This window comes from Mastigoproctus giganteus, chromosome 8 (assembly GCF_048544385.1).
Source record: "Mastigoproctus giganteus isolate SK-2022 chromosome 8, ASM4854438v1, whole genome shotgun sequence".
Taxonomy (NCBI): domain Eukaryota; kingdom Metazoa; phylum Arthropoda; class Arachnida; order Uropygi; family Thelyphonidae; genus Mastigoproctus; species Mastigoproctus giganteus.
In genome coordinates, this window is record NC_143582.1 from 217,858,550 (window position 1) to 217,878,586 (window position 20,037).

Consider the following 20,037-nt stretch of genomic DNA (forward strand, 5'->3'; position numbering starts at 1 on the left):
GGAATTTTAAAGTATTTTGAATGACCTAAACAGAATCGACCATATTAATGTATAATGCATAAATACTTCTTTCTTTATGAACTAATGATAGTAAAAATGTTTATATTTCACCTAATTGTTTTTTGATTATTTTTAATTTCTTCCTAAGGACTGGAAGGAATTATGGGTGGATGATGCTTACTGGCCTCTTCTGTTTTCTGTAGTGCTTTTGGTTATTATGGTACTCTGGAGACCTACAAACAACAATCAAAGGTTAGTGCTTCAACTCAGCCTGTGTTTGTGTACTCGCAATTTTCATTCTTGTGTACTATGTTTTTAAAAGTGTACATCTTCCTATATAAATTTTGATTTAGTTTCATGTATTATGCTATCACTGTACCCAAAATGCCATGAAACATTTTGGTTGACATTCCATCAGTTGAAACACTATATGCAACTAACAGAATATTAACCAGAGATTAGCCCTCACAAAACCTTATGATAAATTGTAACATCAGTAACATAACCTCTGGACCTATTCCAAAATACAAATATATGTTTAATTCAGATAGCATGCAAACCAGTATAGCCAAAGACACTACTACAAAGATTAGAAACATTGCAAGCCTGCATGAACAAGTGAGTAAATGATGTTAGTCAGTAAAATTATTCTTAACATTTTAGTTCTAAGTGAATCATGTTCTCACACAAATACTAAGACAGCAAGATCAGCAGCTTCAACATAAAGAATAGACTTAAACTACTATCAGTGGTACTGAGTATTATGAAAAAAATATATAATCTATAATACTGAAATACAGTATTATAATATAAAAATCCATGAATTTGAGAGGAAATGCTGTATTGATTTGTTTTAAAATGCACGTCTTTATTCTGTTTTGCACAGTCACATTATCCAAAAAAATGAATGCTAGGTGAACTCTGTTTAAACAAGTAAAATTCAGTACAATACTGTAATGGTTTGACTGTTCTACATTACCTGTTCATCTCCTCTAATAATTTGTTCAAATTACTCACTTCCACAACTACTACAACACCAGATGGAAGTGTATTGCAACTGATATGGTTAAAGGGATGATTGAGAGAGAGAGAGAGAGAGAGAGAGAGAGAGAGAGAGAGAGAGAGAGAGAGAGAGAGAGAGAGAGAGAGAGGTTATCAATTGGTGCTTCTCTACTTGGACTAATGTTGTTAGTGGAATCCTCCTAGGTTCAGTGCCAGGCCTATTGTTGTTTTCAATATTTATTGATGATGTTGACAAAGGCATATCAATATTAATGTCTAAGTTTGCAGATGTTACAAAGGTTATCATTCTATTATTTTAAATTGTAAAGCATCACCAGAATCAAGGTATGATAGTGCAACAGGTTTAGACAAATTTTGAAGTTGGGTTGAGAAGTGGCAATTGAAGTTTAATATTTAACAAATGCAAAGCATTGCATAAAGCTACCAATAATTCCAGAATAACATACCGACCATATGGCTCCATATTCCAGGAAGTGCCGCCTCCATAGCCAGGTGGGCAGGAGCAGCAGTGCGTAGCACACACTTCTTGATTAGACTGGGGTTTGAGCCCAGGACCACCAAATACAGAGGATGTGGAAAGGTCAGGGAATAACCACTGCATATCCCTGGAGCAATATGGCCTTAGTTGCTAATGCTCCTAAAAACCAAATAACAAACTCTAGGAAGTAGAGAATGTAAAAGACCTGGAGGCAATTGTGAAGTCAAACTTGAAGTTCTCTGAGCAGTGCAGACAGGCTGCAAGGACAACCCATGGGGTTTAGTCAGTGTTATACAGGAATCTGGTGATTATTCCATTGCACAAAGTAATGGGATAATCACCAAATGGTTAGGCCACATCTTCAATGCTGCATATAGGTCTGGAAGCTTCATTTTAGGAAGGATGTGGATCTGTTTCAATGAGTGTAGTGAAGAGTAGTGAATTAGCTGGTGGTTGGTCTCTATTAGCAAACATATACCAAATTGTAAATAATATATTTTGTCTAAGTGAACCTCCAAGCAGCATATTGTTACTTCATTATTTTTAAATGGAAGTTTTACTTAACTTCAATTTAAAAACATAACCTTTATGTTTAACTTTTAACCCATAGAATTAGACTGTTTTTACACTATGCAATATAGTACTATAGATTGCATGGTATTTTAACATGGTAAATATTATTAATAATATGCCGACCGGGCTAGCCGAGTGGGTAAAGTACCTGCCCGGCAACCCCAAGGTCGCGGGTTCGATTCCCGCCTCGGGCTTGGATCAAAGTACTGCAAAAACCTTGGGAGGTGCAATATGGCCACAGAAGCCGATGCGCCAACAACTACCAAATCAAAAAAAAAAAAAAAAAAAATTAATAATATTATTATTAATAAATATTATTATTTATTTATTATTATTATTATTAATAATATTATTATTATTATTAATAATAATAATATTTGAAATCAAATTAAAATTTGTACACTTTACTACAATTAGTAAATTAATAAGAGGAGTTTACCTCAATATAGTACGTGGAACACTTCCGTATGATACCCTCCAGAAATTAAAACGGAAAAAACGAAAAAATCGACAACTTACCGGTACATTAAAGTAAAATATAAATAATTAAATAATCAATTTAACACAATTCAAAATCAATTCAAAACAATTAAAATTCAAATTAACGCAATTAAAAGAATCTAACGAAAATATTCAAAACGATTTTCCTTCCTTGGTGGTAGCTATTATAATGTAGAAGCATACCGGTGTTTGTGGGTTTTCGATAGATGCTAAATTGTATTTTGTTCGAGTCCCGGGTAAGCGTGAAATTTAGAAAGTTTAATGACTCAGTATCCGTATCTTCCCTTTCCAATGTAAATTTGAGTCTAGAATGAATATTATTGAACGAATGTAAAATGTCTTGGATAGTACTACTATCGGTAATAACTAGAACATCGTCTAAATACCTCCCATAGTATGTGATACGGGGACGAAAAGGTGTCAAATGTATCTGCTCAATCGTTGAGAGATAGATCTCTGACATTAAGCCACTCAGGCTCAAACCCATTGGTAATCCAAAAATTTGTTTGTACACCTTGTCTCGAAAGGTGATGTAGTTAGCCTCAACTAATAGTTTAATTAAGTGAAAAATCTCCTTTATAGGCAGCTTCGTATAATTAATCGGTGTCGAGTTTTTATTTAACATATCCCAAATAATATCTAATGTGTATTCAACGTTTACATACACATTTACGGAGGAAGGAAAATCGTTTTGAATATTTTCGTTAGATTCTTTTAATTGCGTTAATTTGAATTTTAATTGTTTTGAATTGATTTAGAATTGTGTTAAATTGATTATTTAATTATTTATATTTTACTTTAATTATTTATATTTTACTTTAATGTACCGGTAAGTTGTCGATTTTTTTCGTTTTTTCCGTTTTAATTTCTGGAGGGTTTCATACGGAAGTGTTCCACGTACTATATTGAGGTAAACTCCTCTTATTAATTTACTAATATTATTATCAACGTAGAACATATTGAGTATTTCAGCTCTGATTCATACTATCTAACTTTACTACAATAGATTTCAATCATGGAGACTTTTACTGAGCTCTGACTTAGAGACAAATACCATTATCCTTGGTTCAACCTAAGTTGCAAATATCTTTTTAAACTGTATGCCATCACCAATATATGCTATACATTTAAAAATCTGATACACTGCCAGAATAGCTTACTGTCTTCTCACTAGCTAGAATGTAGTCTCTGGTGATGTGATAGTATACAGTTTAAAAAGTTAGTTTAGCAGCTAATAATAATTTTAGACAAAGCTGTGCTTGTTGAACTAAACATAAGCCCAAGTCTTGGTACTGAGTACTCAATACTAATCTTTAGTTAGAGCAGAAGGTCTCTCCCTGATTGAATTCAAATTCAGTTAAAGTGTATGATTTTGATTTGCTTTCAATTACTGCATTGAAAATCCTTGTACTTTTATAGTATTGTACTGCATAGAGAAAATGTGGCTGAATTCTAGGAGTCGAAGGTAACCATAGCAGTTGTTTGTTTTTAAATGGAAATTTTACTTTCTTAACTGCTTGGCTGTTTACTTAGATAAATTAAAATATCATTATCCACAGTTCAGCATATGTATGCTAATAGAGACCACCTGGTAGTGTTTCACATTTTTAAATTTATAGTGATTCACCTATTCTGGTGGCGGGCTCCATAGCCAGGCGGGCAGGAGCAGCAGTGTGTAGCACACGCTTCTTGATTAGACCGGGGTTCGAGCCCATGCCCACCAAATACGGAGGATGCGGAAAGGTCAGAGAATGACCACCGCGTATCCCCAGAACAATATGGCCTTAGTTGCTAATGCTCCTAAAAACCAGATAACAAAAACAAAAAAAAAACCTATTCTGATGAAGCAGTTTAAAAAATAAAATAAAATAAAATAGCCACTTAGGCAGAACTGTGGATAATGGTATTTCTCTCTAAGTTGAATGTAAGCCTATGCCTTAGCACCAACTGCTTGCCATCCAGGAGAAAGTTTCTCCTTGGTTTAAATAAAACACAGGTAAAATATACAAATTGTGATTTAATTTCATCTACTGTGTTGATATACCCTTGCAGCTCTGTGGTATCAAAAAGAATCAATCGTCAACCATGTATTTTTATTACTCAGCCAGTAGCAAAATTACAAATTTTGCTTGGAAAACTAATAAACTGCATCTCAAAAAGATTGTTTGGTGTGTCTGCTGTCACCCACTAAAATAAACTCTCTCTCTCTGAGTGGTTGATATTAATAGTGTGGCAAAATTTAAGAGATAAGTACTTCAGAAATGGTAAGAGTGGGTATAATTTTTCTGTATACAAGTTTTTTTTGCTCCTGATACAGCAAAACCTGGATTCATTACTTATTTTGGCCTGTACTAATACACTGCTGACGACTTTAATAGGATCATGAGCAAATATCATGTTGCCTTGCTGCTGGTCCGAAACACTGCTGTGACATGACATTGGTAAGGAGTCAACAAGATGTCGAAAAATGATAAAAGGAATAATGAATCATTCGTGTAACAAACTGTCCTCAGTTTCTGGATTGACAATAGGCAGAGGATTGGGCTGATGAACATGCCTTTCCAGTTCATTCTTCAAATTCTTAATGTGATTGAAATTTTCTAGTCTGACATGAAGATTGGATTGGTCAGGGCAGATGTCTGAAATCTTTCTCATGTCCTCAAATCACTCTTTTCATATATTTGGGATGATTTATGATTGCATTGGCATCTTGAATGTACTGCTGCCCATAGAGGTAAACATGCTACTTTGATAGATTTAAATAATCCAGCAATGTTCTGTCATTTATGGTGCCCTCTAGTTAGATCAGCCAACCAAGGTTATGCCAGGAAAACATGCCTGACATAATTTCATCTCCTCCGGCAGTCTGTACTGTTGTTATGCAATAAGATGGTTCCAGTGCTTCTTGTGGTTTCCTCCATTAGTACTGAAAGGCTTAAATCAGGACTCATTGGACCAAGTGACTTGTCTCCAGTGCTGCTGCTGTGTCCATCCTTTGCATTCCTGGCACCAACCAGCTGCATTGTCTGGTTGGTGTTCAAGATCAGTGGCTTCCGTGAATGCCTCATACTCCTATAGTGAGTGGAGATGGGGGAAACACCTGGTGCTGTTATACCCAAAACTTCCATAGTGCATTCTTTATAGGGTTCTTGGCCTGGTGTGGGTATGATGCTTCATGGTGTTCTCACATTAAATGCAAGGTTAATTGCTCCAGATGTCAAATTGCCTTGCTTGATCACCTTTCATTTTTGCTCATAGTTGTCTGCTCACGGATGTTTTCTGGACATTATTCCACATATATATGTTAAAGACTTGAACGACAATAGTCTTTGAATAGTCAACATGTGCAATTGTCTTCTCTAGCTGCAGCACCTGTTAACATGCACCAAGAGTCATATTGTTGGTGAACTGATTTGGGTACTATAGTTAGGTCACACAGATTTATATTGCTTCCCTGAACATACCTCACAGACCATGTGACCTCCTCTTTGATTTTCATATTTTTTCATAATTGTTGCATATAGCTTGAATCTCCATGCTTTTAATCAAGTGGTAAAGCAGTCTGCTATTGCTTTGGGTTCACCATAAACAACCAAACCCATGAATAATTTTATTTAGAGATGAGGAACTACAACGTTGTTATGTTTTTAGTTCTTTCATTTCTCAATGTTTTATGCAAACCTTTTATATAATTCACAAAGTTTTCTTCACCTTTATTAAGACTTATCTTTCATTTATTCTAACATGTGAAAGAAGCTTATGTATAGGTTTTGTTTAGTGTTACAGATTAGTTTAAATTGTCTTTTTATTTTATTATTAATTTTTGAAATGCATTTTTTTGTATTCTTAATTTTTGACTGTTTTTTTTTTTTTTGGGGGGGGGGTCTTTTCTTATTATAATAAGATAATAAGAAAAGACCCCCCAAATAATAATAAGATAATTTCTTATTATAATAAGGTGATATAATAAGAAAGTGATATGTTGACTTTAAGTATGAATTGACTTAAAGTATTCGTACAGATTTGTTTGTATTATATAAGTTTGAAAGCTAGGCTCTATACCTTACTAGAAGCTAATAAGGATTGTATATCTGTTTTATATTTTCAAATATAATTATTATCAGAACGAATAAAAAGGAGATAAATAAAAATTGTGCACACACTTTTATATTTACCACTTTTATGCAGAATATATTTTATTCTTGCAATTTTGTACATTCTTCTTTTACTGCTTTCCAGTTTATATATATATATATATATTTGCAATTTAGATATGCTTTTACACCTCTTCTGGATGCTGCAGATGATGACGATGATGACGATCAAGATCAAACCCTACCTAATGATGCATTTGGTGAGATTTTATAATTAACTAAAAATTTGTTTTTTATAATGTTTAGTCATTTCAAATTTCTGTGTGAGATTTTATAATCATTTCAAATTTCTGTTGGCTAGAGAAGCATTCATTTTAATACATGCTAAGTACAGGGTGAATGTAATTTATGTTCAGGTGAATGTAATTTATACCAGTGGATCTGTAGCTGAAACAGTTTGTTGAAGAACAGTGGAATTTGAGTTACACAATAGATGATGGGAAGGAAAAATTCACTAGGGAAAAAAGTTTCCAAATAACACTGCTAAGGGAAAACATGATGCCAGAATAGTAGAAGTTATTGAAGGTCGTGCTCCACATTTTTTTTTTTGTTAGTTGTTGGCGCATTGGCTTCTGTGGCCATAACGCACCTCCCAAGGTTTTTGCATTTTACTGTGATCCAAGCCCGAGACGGGATTCGAACCCGCAACCTTTAGATTGCCAGGCAGGCACTTTACCCACCTGGCTAGCCCAGTCGGTGCTCCACATGTAATCCATCATTTTCAATAATATGATGGCAGTGAAGGATAATGTTTTCAGCAGTGATGTGTAATGTGGTGTAGTGTTGTTTATGTTCTGTGTAATGATGGGTTTCAAGTCCTAATTTCTTTAGATAGCCCAGGGCAAATTCTAGTCAACTTTTTGGCCACTTAATACCAACATATCACTTTCAGAGAAATTAAACCTTGGAGGCTGTGTTGTAGGTGTAGAAATATGGAGTAATCTGAAGATTTTTGCATTGTAGCAGTTCTGAGATGGTGACATTGCTATTATTCACACCTTGGTTAGAAGTGAGTGATAGCAATATACATTCACAGAACAATGTACAGGACTGTTCTGGTGTTTTCTTCAAAAACATACAGACTGATCATGAATTTGGTAGTGAATCTACATGCTGTGTAGTGACTGCAGTGGCACTTTGTGTATTGTGTGAAGATTTTCTTTTGCTCACTTTCTTCAGTTGTGCTCAAATAATAAAAATACACTTTGCCCATCCATAAGTTGGATGCCAGAGAAACATTAACTGAGTGCCCAGTATTTTTTTTTTTTTTATGAGAACTCCAAACATGAGAGGTATTGGTACCTATAGTACTCAGTGGCGTGCATAGGTTGGAGGTTGAGAAGATGAAAGAAGATATTTGTTTACATTAGACTTGAACTTCTGTAGATTGTAATTTTCAGGAAATATGTATGAAGCAAGGTTGTTCCAGAAAATGGAAGTCAAATGAATAAATGAGGAAGAAGAAAAGTTGGTTCTGTGAGTTTGTAGTTGAATAGTAAAAAGGATGTTGATTGGTTGCGGTATGTGTTCGGGCTGCTTTGAAAGAGGGAGTGGGAATTATAGAAGTCAATTCAGAAGAACAGTGCCCATGGAAGTATCTATAGAAAAGGCATACAGCAGAAACAGAAACCTATGAGACAGGGAGTAGAGAGGCTCTTTTAGAGATGAGTCATTAATTAACCTAACTGCCCTCTTTTGAATGGAATCTAGAAGCCTGTGAGAGGTTTTTGGAGCACCTCCCCAGATGTGGGAATAATATTCTGTGTTAGGGTAGATTTGTACATAGTGAACATCTGTTTGGAAGAAAAGTAATGCCGAGAGTGAAAGAGAAAATTCAGTTTTTTAGATGCAGAGGAAGCAATATTTGTAATGTGCTTATGCCAAGAGAGATTAGAAGTCAGGTAATCCCCAATAGAGATATATGATCTTGCCTAGAAATTGGAGTGTTATCGAAGAAATGCATAGGAGCAGAGGGATCCTTTTTGCAAGATATAAGATAGGACTGAGTTTTAGAAGGATTGAAATCAACTAAGTTATCTTTACCCCACTGGAGACCAGCATTTAAGGAATTGGTAGCGGATATTTGAGAAGTAGTGGATATTCGAGAAAAAGAAGAAAATAACAAAATAGTACTCAAGAGGAGTACCATTTTCGTTTACCAAGATCATTAAAAGGATGCTAGCAGGTCAGTTTTATCCTTAGCTGAAGTTGCAATAGAACAATCTCGTTTGGACAGAGGAGGGAACAGAGCTGAGCAAAAGTTGGGGGCCAATAGCTTTGGCAAGAGACCAGAATGCTCAGCTTCCATTTAGACAAGAAGCAAGTTTTCTGCTCTTAACCTGCTCAAAATCTAGTTTGGACTGATTAATAACTACTTTACAATTATTGCAAGTTTTGGTGTAGACAGATATTAAAACCAAAGATTTGGAAACAAGCCAGTTATGATGTGCAACACTCTTATCTTGAACACCCTCGATCTGAGCCAAACATTGACATCATAAGTTTTGAAACAGTAATCTGACCTAGGAAAAGAAGAAAAGAAATCTTGCAGATCATCCCAGTTTGCATTCTTGTAATTCCAAACAATACAAGGTTGAGAATGTTCATGGAAGGCTCCATTGGAGAAACGACCATTACCGAGTTGTGAACTGAGGTGCCTAGAGGACCTCAGATCTGGGTCTGTAAAAGAAGGGTTGTTTGTGAGAAAAAGATCAAATGTGTGTGGTATTCTGGTAGGTAAATGAACAAGCTGTGTGAGGTCATTAGTAATAACAAAAGTCTCAGCATCTTGACCAGCTGGGTCTGTGTGACTAGGAAAAGGAAGCCAGCTGGAGTTGTGAACGTTAAAATCACCAAGGAAAATTATCTCACTGTTAGGAAATTTGGACTGGAGAAAGTCAAGTTTCAAAGAGAGGAAGTCAAAGAGTTCCAAGTGATTAGTGGAGAATTATAGAGGCAATATATGAATTTGACAGAATGTGATAGAGAGATTTTAAGCCACAGAAGATTGAAAAGAGGAGATTCCAAATTACTAAGTCTCTGACAGGAATATCAGAATGAACATATGTACAAGTACCACCTTTGAAGTGAAAGGAATCATACAGTATATAATTCGGACAACTGAGATGATCAGTGGTTGAATCAACCAATAACTGAGATTCTGTCAGAAAAGTACATGGAGTTGGACTGTAATTGGAAATGGTTCTAATCATTGAGATTAGAACTGAGACTATGTATATTTTTCAAATGAACGGGGAAGTGTTTGGGTGGTTTAGATGTTTTTGCAGATAAGTTTGACAATTCATGGTGTATTGGGTAGTAAAAAAAGATGGGGGCAGGATGCTGTATGAAGTAATGAAATTTTTGAATATGGCTTACACATGCCAAGAATATACCCAGCTCCTTGACATAACACAGCCTTGACAATGCCCCCAGCATGCACACTGCTCGGACTCCTTCCAGTCACCGTCTGGCAGAGTAGAAGCAGCGAGATTATACACTAGCTGATCCGGAAGCCTCCTAGAGAGTTACCAATAGGTTCGGTCCAGTGTACTAATTAGTGGCCTGCGAACATCGTTTTAGAGCTGTACCCTCGAAATGTAAGGCAGATTGGATCTCGCTGTGATGTCCATCATAACCTCAAAAGACATCAATCATAATGCATGATGGTAAGAGATGGGGAAGGGTTTACCGGAGCTTTACTCTGGAGACTAAACATGGGTTCCACCACATCAAGCATCCAATAAGTAAAGTGGTGGTATTGCACCAGTTAATGAGTCATCTATCACCTAGTATTGCCTGATAACACAGAGGGGCAGCATTCCTCCATTTGGTGTGGGTGTCACACCTTGAGCCCTGCTTATGTTGCTTCACACCTGGTTGGTAACCCACAGTGTGCTAGATACCATATTTCAGGACTTGCAAATGGGTGGTATACCCAGGGTTACCAACAGTCCCGCCATCTGCAGACAATTTCGCTGTCACAGACCGACTGGACTTTGCTGGTTTAGACTCCCAGGTAGCAGGAAATCTAAAAGGGTGTCAGGTTGGTCCTTGAGGGTCTTGTAGACATTCTCTCAGATATGCCAAGCAACAGCTTGGCATATCTGAGAGAATGTGTGTGATACCCTCAAGGACCAACCTGCAGTTCCTATGTGAAAAGCTGCTGCATATGCTAAATTGTATATTGACAATACTGCAGAACATTTTGAAATACATTATGGACTGTGAAATGAGGAATACCCAAACATCATCCAGGCATACTCCAACATCGTGCATGTGCAGAATAGCCTTCCTTCCTTGCTTGTGTTGTACATTTAAACACATTGAGTTTTAAAATTTTTTGTATCATTTTACTTAAACTATTAGCTGTTAGTGTTTAAATTCACCTTTCTGACTGATCTACAAGAAAAGGGTGTAGGGTGCATATAAATTATCAGGTGATACAGAGGCCTATGGTAGATATCAACTAGTCTCCAATCAAGTCACAAAGGAGGTTAGACAAGCTAAAGCAGATTATGCTTATATTAAAAATATAGGGAATGGTTTGAATCACATTGGACTACTTGATGTCTGTGGGTTAACTGTTGATGAACCTGCTCAGGTTGCAGACAAATTGAATAGGTATTTTTCATCTACATTCACAAGAGGAATTCTGTAGGGTAGGGGATGCCAAAAGTTTATCAAACTCTGAAGAGCTAAATAACCTTGTGATAAATGAAAGGAAAGTGGAGGAGAAATTGTTGAAGAGGTACATAAAACAGACACCTGGGGTGGATGGAATTTATCCAATTATATTAAGGGAGACAGCAAAGGAATTAAGCAAACTCTTAGCCATAAATAATTATGAGAGCATCCTTGGATTCAGGGGAGGTTCCTATGGACTGGAGAAGTGGAAATATATCCCCAATTCATAAAGGGGGATCAAAATGGGAAAGTTTTTTTTTTTTTTTTTTTTTTGGATGATGCTGTATAAGCTTTCTTTCTTGCGTCATATGCTTCTGCTAATGCTAAAAGACGACATGAGTATAGACCTGTTAGCTTAGCATCTGTTCCAAGGAAAATAATGGAATCACTGGTTAAAGAAGTATTGCAGGACCATTTCGATAGGAATGTAATTATACTGCAATCACAGCATGGATTTGTCTAACCAATTTGATAAGTTACTACAATGCAGTGACCAAGGAACTGGATGCAAAAAATAATTTTGACATCATATACTTGGATTTCAGGAAGGCTCTTGATACTGTTGTATACAAAAGACTGTTGTATAGACTGCAGAAATGTGGTATTAAGGGCAAGTTACTGCTATGGATAAAGGGATGGCAGAGAGTGGTTATCATTGGGCACTGCTCTTCATGGACTAATGTTATTAGTGGAGTTCCACAGTGTTCAGTGCTGTGTCCATTGTTGTTTTCAATATTTATCAATGATATTGATGAAGGGATATTAGGCTTAATGTTTAAGTTTGCAGATGATACAACGGTTAGCAGGGTGGTTAACAACAGTCATCAGGGTGTGGTACTGCAATAAGATGTAGGGAAATTGGTTAGATGGGCTGAGAGATGGCAGTTGAAGTTTAACATTGACAAATGCAAGGTACTACACATGGGTAGCACTAACCTGAGAGTAACTTATCGATTGTGTGGTACCACACTCCGGGTAATGGAGAATGAAAAAGACCTGGAGGTAATTTTGCTGTCTGACCTGAAATTCTCTGGGCAGGTGCAGACATGCTGCCAGGACAGTTCATGCCTTTTGTAAGGGATATAATTTTCTAGCAGGGATAAGGAGGTGATTATTTCTTTGTATAAGGCCATAGTTAGGCTGCATCATGAGCTATATACAGGTCTGGGGGCCTCCCTTTAGGAAGGATGTAGATCTACTGGAACAAGTGCAGATTAGGGCAACCAGATTGGTAAAGGGAACAAAAGAGTGCTCTTACTTGTAAGTACTCCAAAAACCACGGAATACTTGTTACAAAGAAAACATTTATTTATTCAAAGAAATTATTTGTATGTTTCCCTGTAATGAGTGCCTTGATGCATTGTGAAAACTCTACTTAATTTGTATGAAAGTTATTAAAATTTTGGAGAGAAAAAGAGAATTTTGAGTATAGATTAAATAACTAAAAATTTAAACAAGTTTGTAATGAAGATGACAGATTAGACATGGAAATAAACAATAGCATAAGTAAAGAAGCCAGGTAAATCAGCCAGATACATATAAATTAAAAGGTGACACAGAAGCTTATGATAGATATAAGCTGGTCTGAACCAAGTCACAAAGGAGGTTAGGCAGGCAAAGGCAGATTACGAGAAATCTTTGGCAAAGGATGCAAAGAAAAACAGCAAAGAGTTCTTTACTTTTGTAAACTCTAGAAGCAAGGGGATGAATCAGATTGGTCCACTTGATATCGATGGTTCAACTATTGATGATCCTGCTCAGGTAGCTAACAAACTAAATGAATATTTTGCATCTACATTCACATATGAGGAGTTATTCAAGGAGGGGAATGCCAGAGGTGTATTAAACTCTGGCAGTAAGCTAGATAATCTTGTAATAACTGAGAGTAAAGTGGAGGAGAAATGGTGAAGATAAACATAAGAAAGGCACCTGGGGTTGATGGAATCTATCCAGTTATATTAAAGGATGCAGCAAAGGAAGTAAGCAAACCCTTGGCCATAATTATGAGAGCGAAATGTGACCCCAATCCACAAAGGAGGATCAAAGGGAGACACAGGTAATTATAGACCTGTTAGTTTAACTTCTGTTCCAGGAAACTTAATGGAGGAACTGGTTAAAGAAACATTGCAGGATCATCTAGACAAGACTTCAGTTATAGCTCGGACACAGCATGTGTTTATTAAGGGGAAGTCTTGTCTGACCAATTCGGTTGGATACTATGATGTAGTCACAAAGGAACTGGATGCAAAGAATAATTTTGATTTCATATATTTGGATTTTAGAAAGGCTTTTGATACTGCTGCACAAATTGGAGCAGTGTGACATTGGAGGCAAATTGCTGCTATGGATAAAGGGATGGTTGAGTGGGAGAAGACAGAGAGTGGTAATCAATGGACACTGCTCTTTGTGGACTATGTTATTAGTGGAGTCCCTCAGGGTTCAGTGTTGGGTCCATTGTTGTTTTCTGTATTTATAAATGATATTGATGATGGTATATCAGGCTTAATGTCCAAGTATGCAGATGATACGAAGGTCTGCAGAGTTGTTAATGACAGTATGCTGCTGCAACAGGATCTAGAAAAGTTGAGCGGATGGGCTGAGGGGTGGCAAATGAAGTTTAACATTGACAAATGTAAAGTACTGCATATGGGAAGCAGTAACCCCAGAGTAACGTATCAACTGTGTGGTACTACACTGACAGTGGTAGAGAGTGAAAAGGACCTGGGGGTAATTGTGCCGGCAGATATGAAGTTTTCTGAGCAGTGCAGATAGTCTTCAAGAGTAGCTCATTGTGTCTTGTCAATCATGTACAGGAATTTTTCTAGCAGGGATAAGAAGGTGATTATCCCCTTGTATAAGGCAATGGTCAGGCCACACCTTGAGTATTGTATACAGGTCTGGAGGCCTCATTTTAAGAATGCTGTAGAGCTGTTGGAACGAGTACAGAGAAGGACAACAAGATTAGTGAATGGAACAAAGGGTTGCTCTTATGAAGAAAGGCTTAAGTTTTGTAAATTACAGTGTCTGGAGACTAGGCACCTGTGAGCTGATCTGATTGAGGTGTATAAAGCTTTGAATGGTTTGAGCATGCTCAATGCTGATGGGATTCTTCCTCTTGCTCAGAATAATCGCTTGAGAGGGCATAAATTCAAATTGAGGAAAAATAATTGTAGGATAGATATGCGGAAGTTTGCCTTTTAGCAACGGGTGGTTGATTGCTGGAACAAAGTTCCATCTGTCGTTGTAGAAGTTGATAGCTTAAACAAATTCAAGGCAGAACTAGACAAACATTTGGAGTAAGTGGATGGGTGAAATGAGAAGGGTTTGTTTGTTTGTTTGGCTGATGCTATATAAGCTTGCTTTCTTGCATCATATGCTAATGCTAAGCAGTTTGTTTGAAGCAAATGAGATTATTCAGAAGACAAAATTAGCTGTTCATAACACAATTTTTAAACCTTTTATTTTTTTACCTGTCAATCTGAGAGCTGTATAAGACAAAAGGATTGATTAAAAATAAAAAATAGAATCTTCCTAAATGACAGGTTTAAGAGAAATAACTGGAATTAATAGGTGGAAGCAATGGTGAGATCATCTTACAAATAAGGAAATTGGAAGTTTACTTAAACAGATATTTGAAGCAAAAATGAATGGTAAAGGCTGAAAGACAGATCAAGAGGAAAGTAGAATGTCAGTGTCAAGCAAGCAAGCATTAGAAGAAACAGAGCTTACTCAGGGCTGAATATCTAACAGGAAAGAGGACAGTAAGTAAGAAAACAGTGAACAGAAGGCTAATGATTTTCCTTACTATAGTGACTTCTATACCTATTGGTTGTGACAGATTTGGATGGTAATGAATGATAGTTTGTATACAAGCCCTGCTCTGATTAAAAAATAAATTATTTTGAAACACTTTTGTTGAAAAGTTGCACTCTCTTGTTTAATATCAGGAATAAATTTGTATGTCTTTGGTTTTTGTCTTTCCTATTGTTTTTAAATCTTTTTAGAGAGTATTTATTTATTTGGTCTAAAAAATGTAAGAGAAATATGTGCAAAATAAAATGCAAATTTGTAAATGATTTTATATTTTTAATTCTGAATTTTAGTTGGCATGAAAATGAGGGGGAATAAAAACCAGTTAAATGAGTCTCCTAAACAGAATGACAAAAATATTAAGGCAGTAAGTATCTTATTTCTTTTCTCTCTTATTCTACTACCCATAGATTTTTAATACAATAATATCCTTTTATAAACATTTTTACAAAGAATCTCAGTCAGCAGCATATATAAATTATTATTATTTTTTGTTTCCCTTAAATTATTAATTTGTCACTCTATAGAAAATTACATAAGTGATCACTAGGGATACTTTTTTAAACTATCGTGTAACATTCATACAAAATCTAGGAATAATGATTCCCCCGATCTCTGAATGGTAGAATAGTCAGAAGTGGAAAGTACATTGAGGGATATGCTTTTCCCAGCAGTGTCCACTTAGAATTTTAAATAATATCTAAAGTACTAATATCTATATAATATAGGTGTAAAATCACTTTTTTTTTATTTTTTTGGCTGATGCTACATAATCTTGCTTTCTTACATCACATGCCTCTAACTACTACTAGCATTAGCATTAGTAGAGGCATATGATGCAAGAAAGCAAGCTTATGAGCATCAGCCAAAAAAAAAAAAAAAAAAAAAAAAAACCCACTCCCATTTCACCCCTCCGTTCGTTCGAAATTCCTGTCCAGCTGAGCCTTAAATTTATTTCTGCTATCAACTTTCACAAGGGATGGAAGTCTGTTCCACCAACCAACTATCCGCTGGCTAAAGGCAAGTTTCTGCACATCTATCTTTCCTCAATTTGAATTTATGCCCTCTCAAGTGATTATTCTGTGCAAGAGGAAGAATCCCATCAGCATTGAGCATGCTCAAACCATTCAAGGCTTTATTAGTATTAGTATTAGTAGAGGCATTTGATGCAAGAAAGCAAGCTTATGCAGCATCAGCCAAAAAAAAAAAAAAAAAAAAAAAACCACTTCCACTTCACCCCACTGTTCGTTCAAAATACCTGTCCAGCTGAGCCTTAAACTTATTTAGGCTATCAACCTCCACCACAAGGGATGGAAGTCTGTTCCACCAACCAACCACCCGCTGGCTAAAGGCAAATTTCCGCACGTCTATCCTACATCTGTCTTTCCTCAATTTGAATTTATGCCCTCTCAGGTGATTATTCTGAGCTAGAGGAAGAATCCCATCAGCATTGAGCATGCTTAAACCATTCAAGGCTTTATACACCTCTATCAGATCACCTCGCTGGTGCCTAGTCTCCAGACACTGTAATTTGCAAAACTTAAGCCTTTCTTCGTAAGAGCACCCCTTTGTTCCATTCACTAATCTTGTTGCCCTTCTCTGTACTCGTTCCAGCAGCTCTACATCCTTCTTGAAATGAGGCCTCCAGACCTGTATACAGTACTCTAGGTGTGGCCTGACCATCGCCTTATACAATGGAATAATCACCTCCTTATCCCTGCTGGAAAAATTCCTGTATATCATTGACAATACTCCATGAGCTACTCTTGCAGCCCGTATACACCTCTATTATATCACCTCGCCGGTGCCTAGTCTCCAGACACTGTAATTTGCAAAACTTTAAGCCTTTCTTCGTAAGAGCAACCCTTTGTTCCATTCACTAATTTTGTTGCCCTTCTCTGTACTCGTTCCAGCAGCTCTACATCCTTCTTGAAATGAGGCCTCCAGACCTGTATAAAGATGTGGCCTGACCATTATACAAGGGAATAATCACTTCCTTATCCCTGCTAGAAAAATTCCTGTATATCATTGACAAGACACCATGAGCTACTCTTGCAGCCCATCTGCACTGCTCAGAAAACTTCATATGTGCCTACACAATTACCCCCAGGTCCTTTTCCTTCTCTACCACTGTCAGTGTAGTACCACAGAGTAGATACGTTGCTTTGGGGTTACTGTTTCCTATATGTAGTACTTTTCATTTGTCAATGTTAAACTTCATTTGCCACCTTTCAGCCCATCTGCTCAACCTTTCGAGCTCCTGTTGCAGCAGTATACTGTCAGTAGTGTCCTTATCAACCCTGCCAACCTTTATATCGTCTGCAAACTTGGACATCAAGCTTGATATACCATCATCAGTATCATTTATAAATACAGAAAACAACAATGGAACCTGAAGGACTCCACTAATAACATTAGTCCACGATGAGCAGTGTCCATTGATTACCACTCTCTGTTTTCTCCCCCTCAACCATCCCTTTATCCATAGCAGAAATTTGCCTCCAATGCCACACTGCTCCAATTTGTGCAGCAGTCTTCCATGTGCAACAGTATCAGAAGCCTTTCTAAGATCCAAATATATAATATCAAAGTTATTCCCTGCAGTATCCAGTTCTTTTGTGACTGCATCATAGTATCCAGTCAAGTTGGTCAGGCAAGACTTTCCCTTAACAAACCATGCTGTGTCCAAGCTATAACTGAAGTCTTGTCTAGGTGATCCTGCAGTGCTTCTTTAACCAGTGCCTCCATTAATTTTCCTGGAACAGAAGTTAAACTCACAGGTATATAATTACTTGTGTCAGCCTTTGATCCTCCTTTGTGAATTGGAGTCACATTTATTTGCACATCTCCAGTCTATGGGTACCTCCCCTGAGTCCAAAGAAGCTCTCATAATTATGGCTAAGGGTTTGCTTACTTCCTTTGCTGCCTCCTTCAATATAACTGGATAGATCCCATCCACCCCGGATGCCTTTTTAATGTTTATCCTCAACAATTTCTCCTCCACTTTCCTCTCAGTTATTACAAAATCATCTAGCTCACTGCCAGAGTTTACTTCACCTCTGGCATTCCCCTTCCTGAATAACTCCTCATGTGTGAATGTAGATGCAAAATACTCGTTTAGTTTGTTAGCCACCTGTGCAGGATCATCAACAGTTCAACCATCAATATCCAGTGGACCAATGTGATTCATCCCTTTCCTTCTAGAGTTTACATAGGTAAAGAACTCTTTTCTGTTTTTCTTTGCATCCTTTGCCAAGGATTTTTCGTAGTCTGCCTTTGCCTGCCTAATCTCCTTTGTGACTTGGTTACAGACCAACTTATATCTATCATAGGCTTCCATGTCACCCATTAATTTGTATGTGTCCCATGCATTTTTCTTCTCTGCCATATGTCTCATTATTTCATCTGACATCCATTTAGGCCTAAACCTTGAACAATATTTCTTAGTTGGTATGTAAAGTCTAATAGCTTCCAAAATAAATTCTTTGAATGCTTCCCATTTTGAATTTGCTGTTGGTAACGTTATCAGTTGGTCCCACTGTATAAAATTTAAATACTGTTTCAGACCATCGTAGTCGCCTTTATGAAAGCAAACACCCTTCCCTTTACCCCTGATGGTAATTACTTCTTTTAGTAAATCCCACTTCAGCACACTGTGATCACTGCCACCTAGTGGTTCCTTTATCTGCAGATTCTTAAGGCATGAAGAATCACTACTGTAATCAGATCAAGAGTATTACTCCCTCTAGTTGCCTCCCGAACATGCTGATGTAGAAAACAATCATCCAATAAATCCACAAAAGCCTTGCTAGTGTGTGTGACCAACCCACAAATTCCAGTCAATATCTGGGAAATTAAAATCTCCCATTATAAGACTCTCTGATTTACTGGTCCACTCTATATTTCCCTGTAGAGTTCCTTATTATACTCATCAGAGTCATTAGGCCTATAGCACACTCCTACTCTCAATTTTGATCTCCCTATGCTTATGTCACACCAAACTGACTCGACGCTCACTGTCCAACGATGTTGACTGGCTTTACTTCCTTGGATTTTATGTGTTTCTTAACTAATAGTATAACCCCTCCTCCCTTCCTATCTTGTCTATCCTTCCTATGTACTCCCCAAATTCCAGTTCTGCCTTCCTTATATCTCTGTGACACCACGTCTCTGATATCCCAACAATATCTGCCTTTGATGTTTTGAGCAATACCTCAAATTCATCAAATTTATTTTCCCAACTCCTAGCATTGGTGTACATGCAAATATACATGCACCTATTCCTGTTCTTAGCTACCCTAACACAACCCATGTGTTTACTTGTATCGCAGTGACTCCCAGCAGTCTCTGAAATACCCTTGGTAGTGTGATGTGGCTACTGTTAATCTATTAGTCGTATCCCCCAAAGCTAGCAGTTTTCCGACCCACCTAACACTTCCTTGATAGCATCAGCAAATATTCTTGCACCCTTCCTATTTAAGTGTATCCCATCCCTGTAGAAGCAATCCCTCCTGTTAACAAGTACAGACCAGGCTGAAAAAAATTCTACCCCCTTGAGCCTTGCACAATCTTTCCAGGGCCGAATTTCCAGGAAGTCAAACTACCTTTCATATGTCCCCAAATCTCCATAATATGCACTTCATAATAAGTTACATCATATGAAGAAATGTTACAAATTCATACAAACAAGTTTATTTAATTTTTAACTTGTTAATATCAGTAACACCAAACGGTTTCTTTGATAAAATTTTTAGTATTAGTAAGAAGAATGCATAGGGAAGTCAAATGAGTATTTTTAATTTTATTTTATTT

At 36.9% G+C, this 20,037-nt stretch overlaps 1 protein-coding gene across 1 annotated transcript in view; it reads left to right on the forward strand.

Moving 5' to 3' along the window:
* Positions 1-20,037, forward strand: part of LOC150082291 (Golgi-pH regulating cation channel) — a 263,701-nt gene that overhangs the window by 214,528 nt on the left and 29,136 nt on the right. Inside the window, exons 18-20 of the mRNA XM_090380108.1 lie at positions 149-252; positions 6,847-6,929; positions 15,519-15,592. Of these exons, the coding sequence (XP_090236234.1) occupies positions 149-252; positions 6,847-6,929; positions 15,519-15,592 (261 nt within the window). The remainder of the gene's footprint in view (positions 1-148; positions 253-6,846; positions 6,930-15,518; positions 15,593-20,037) is intronic.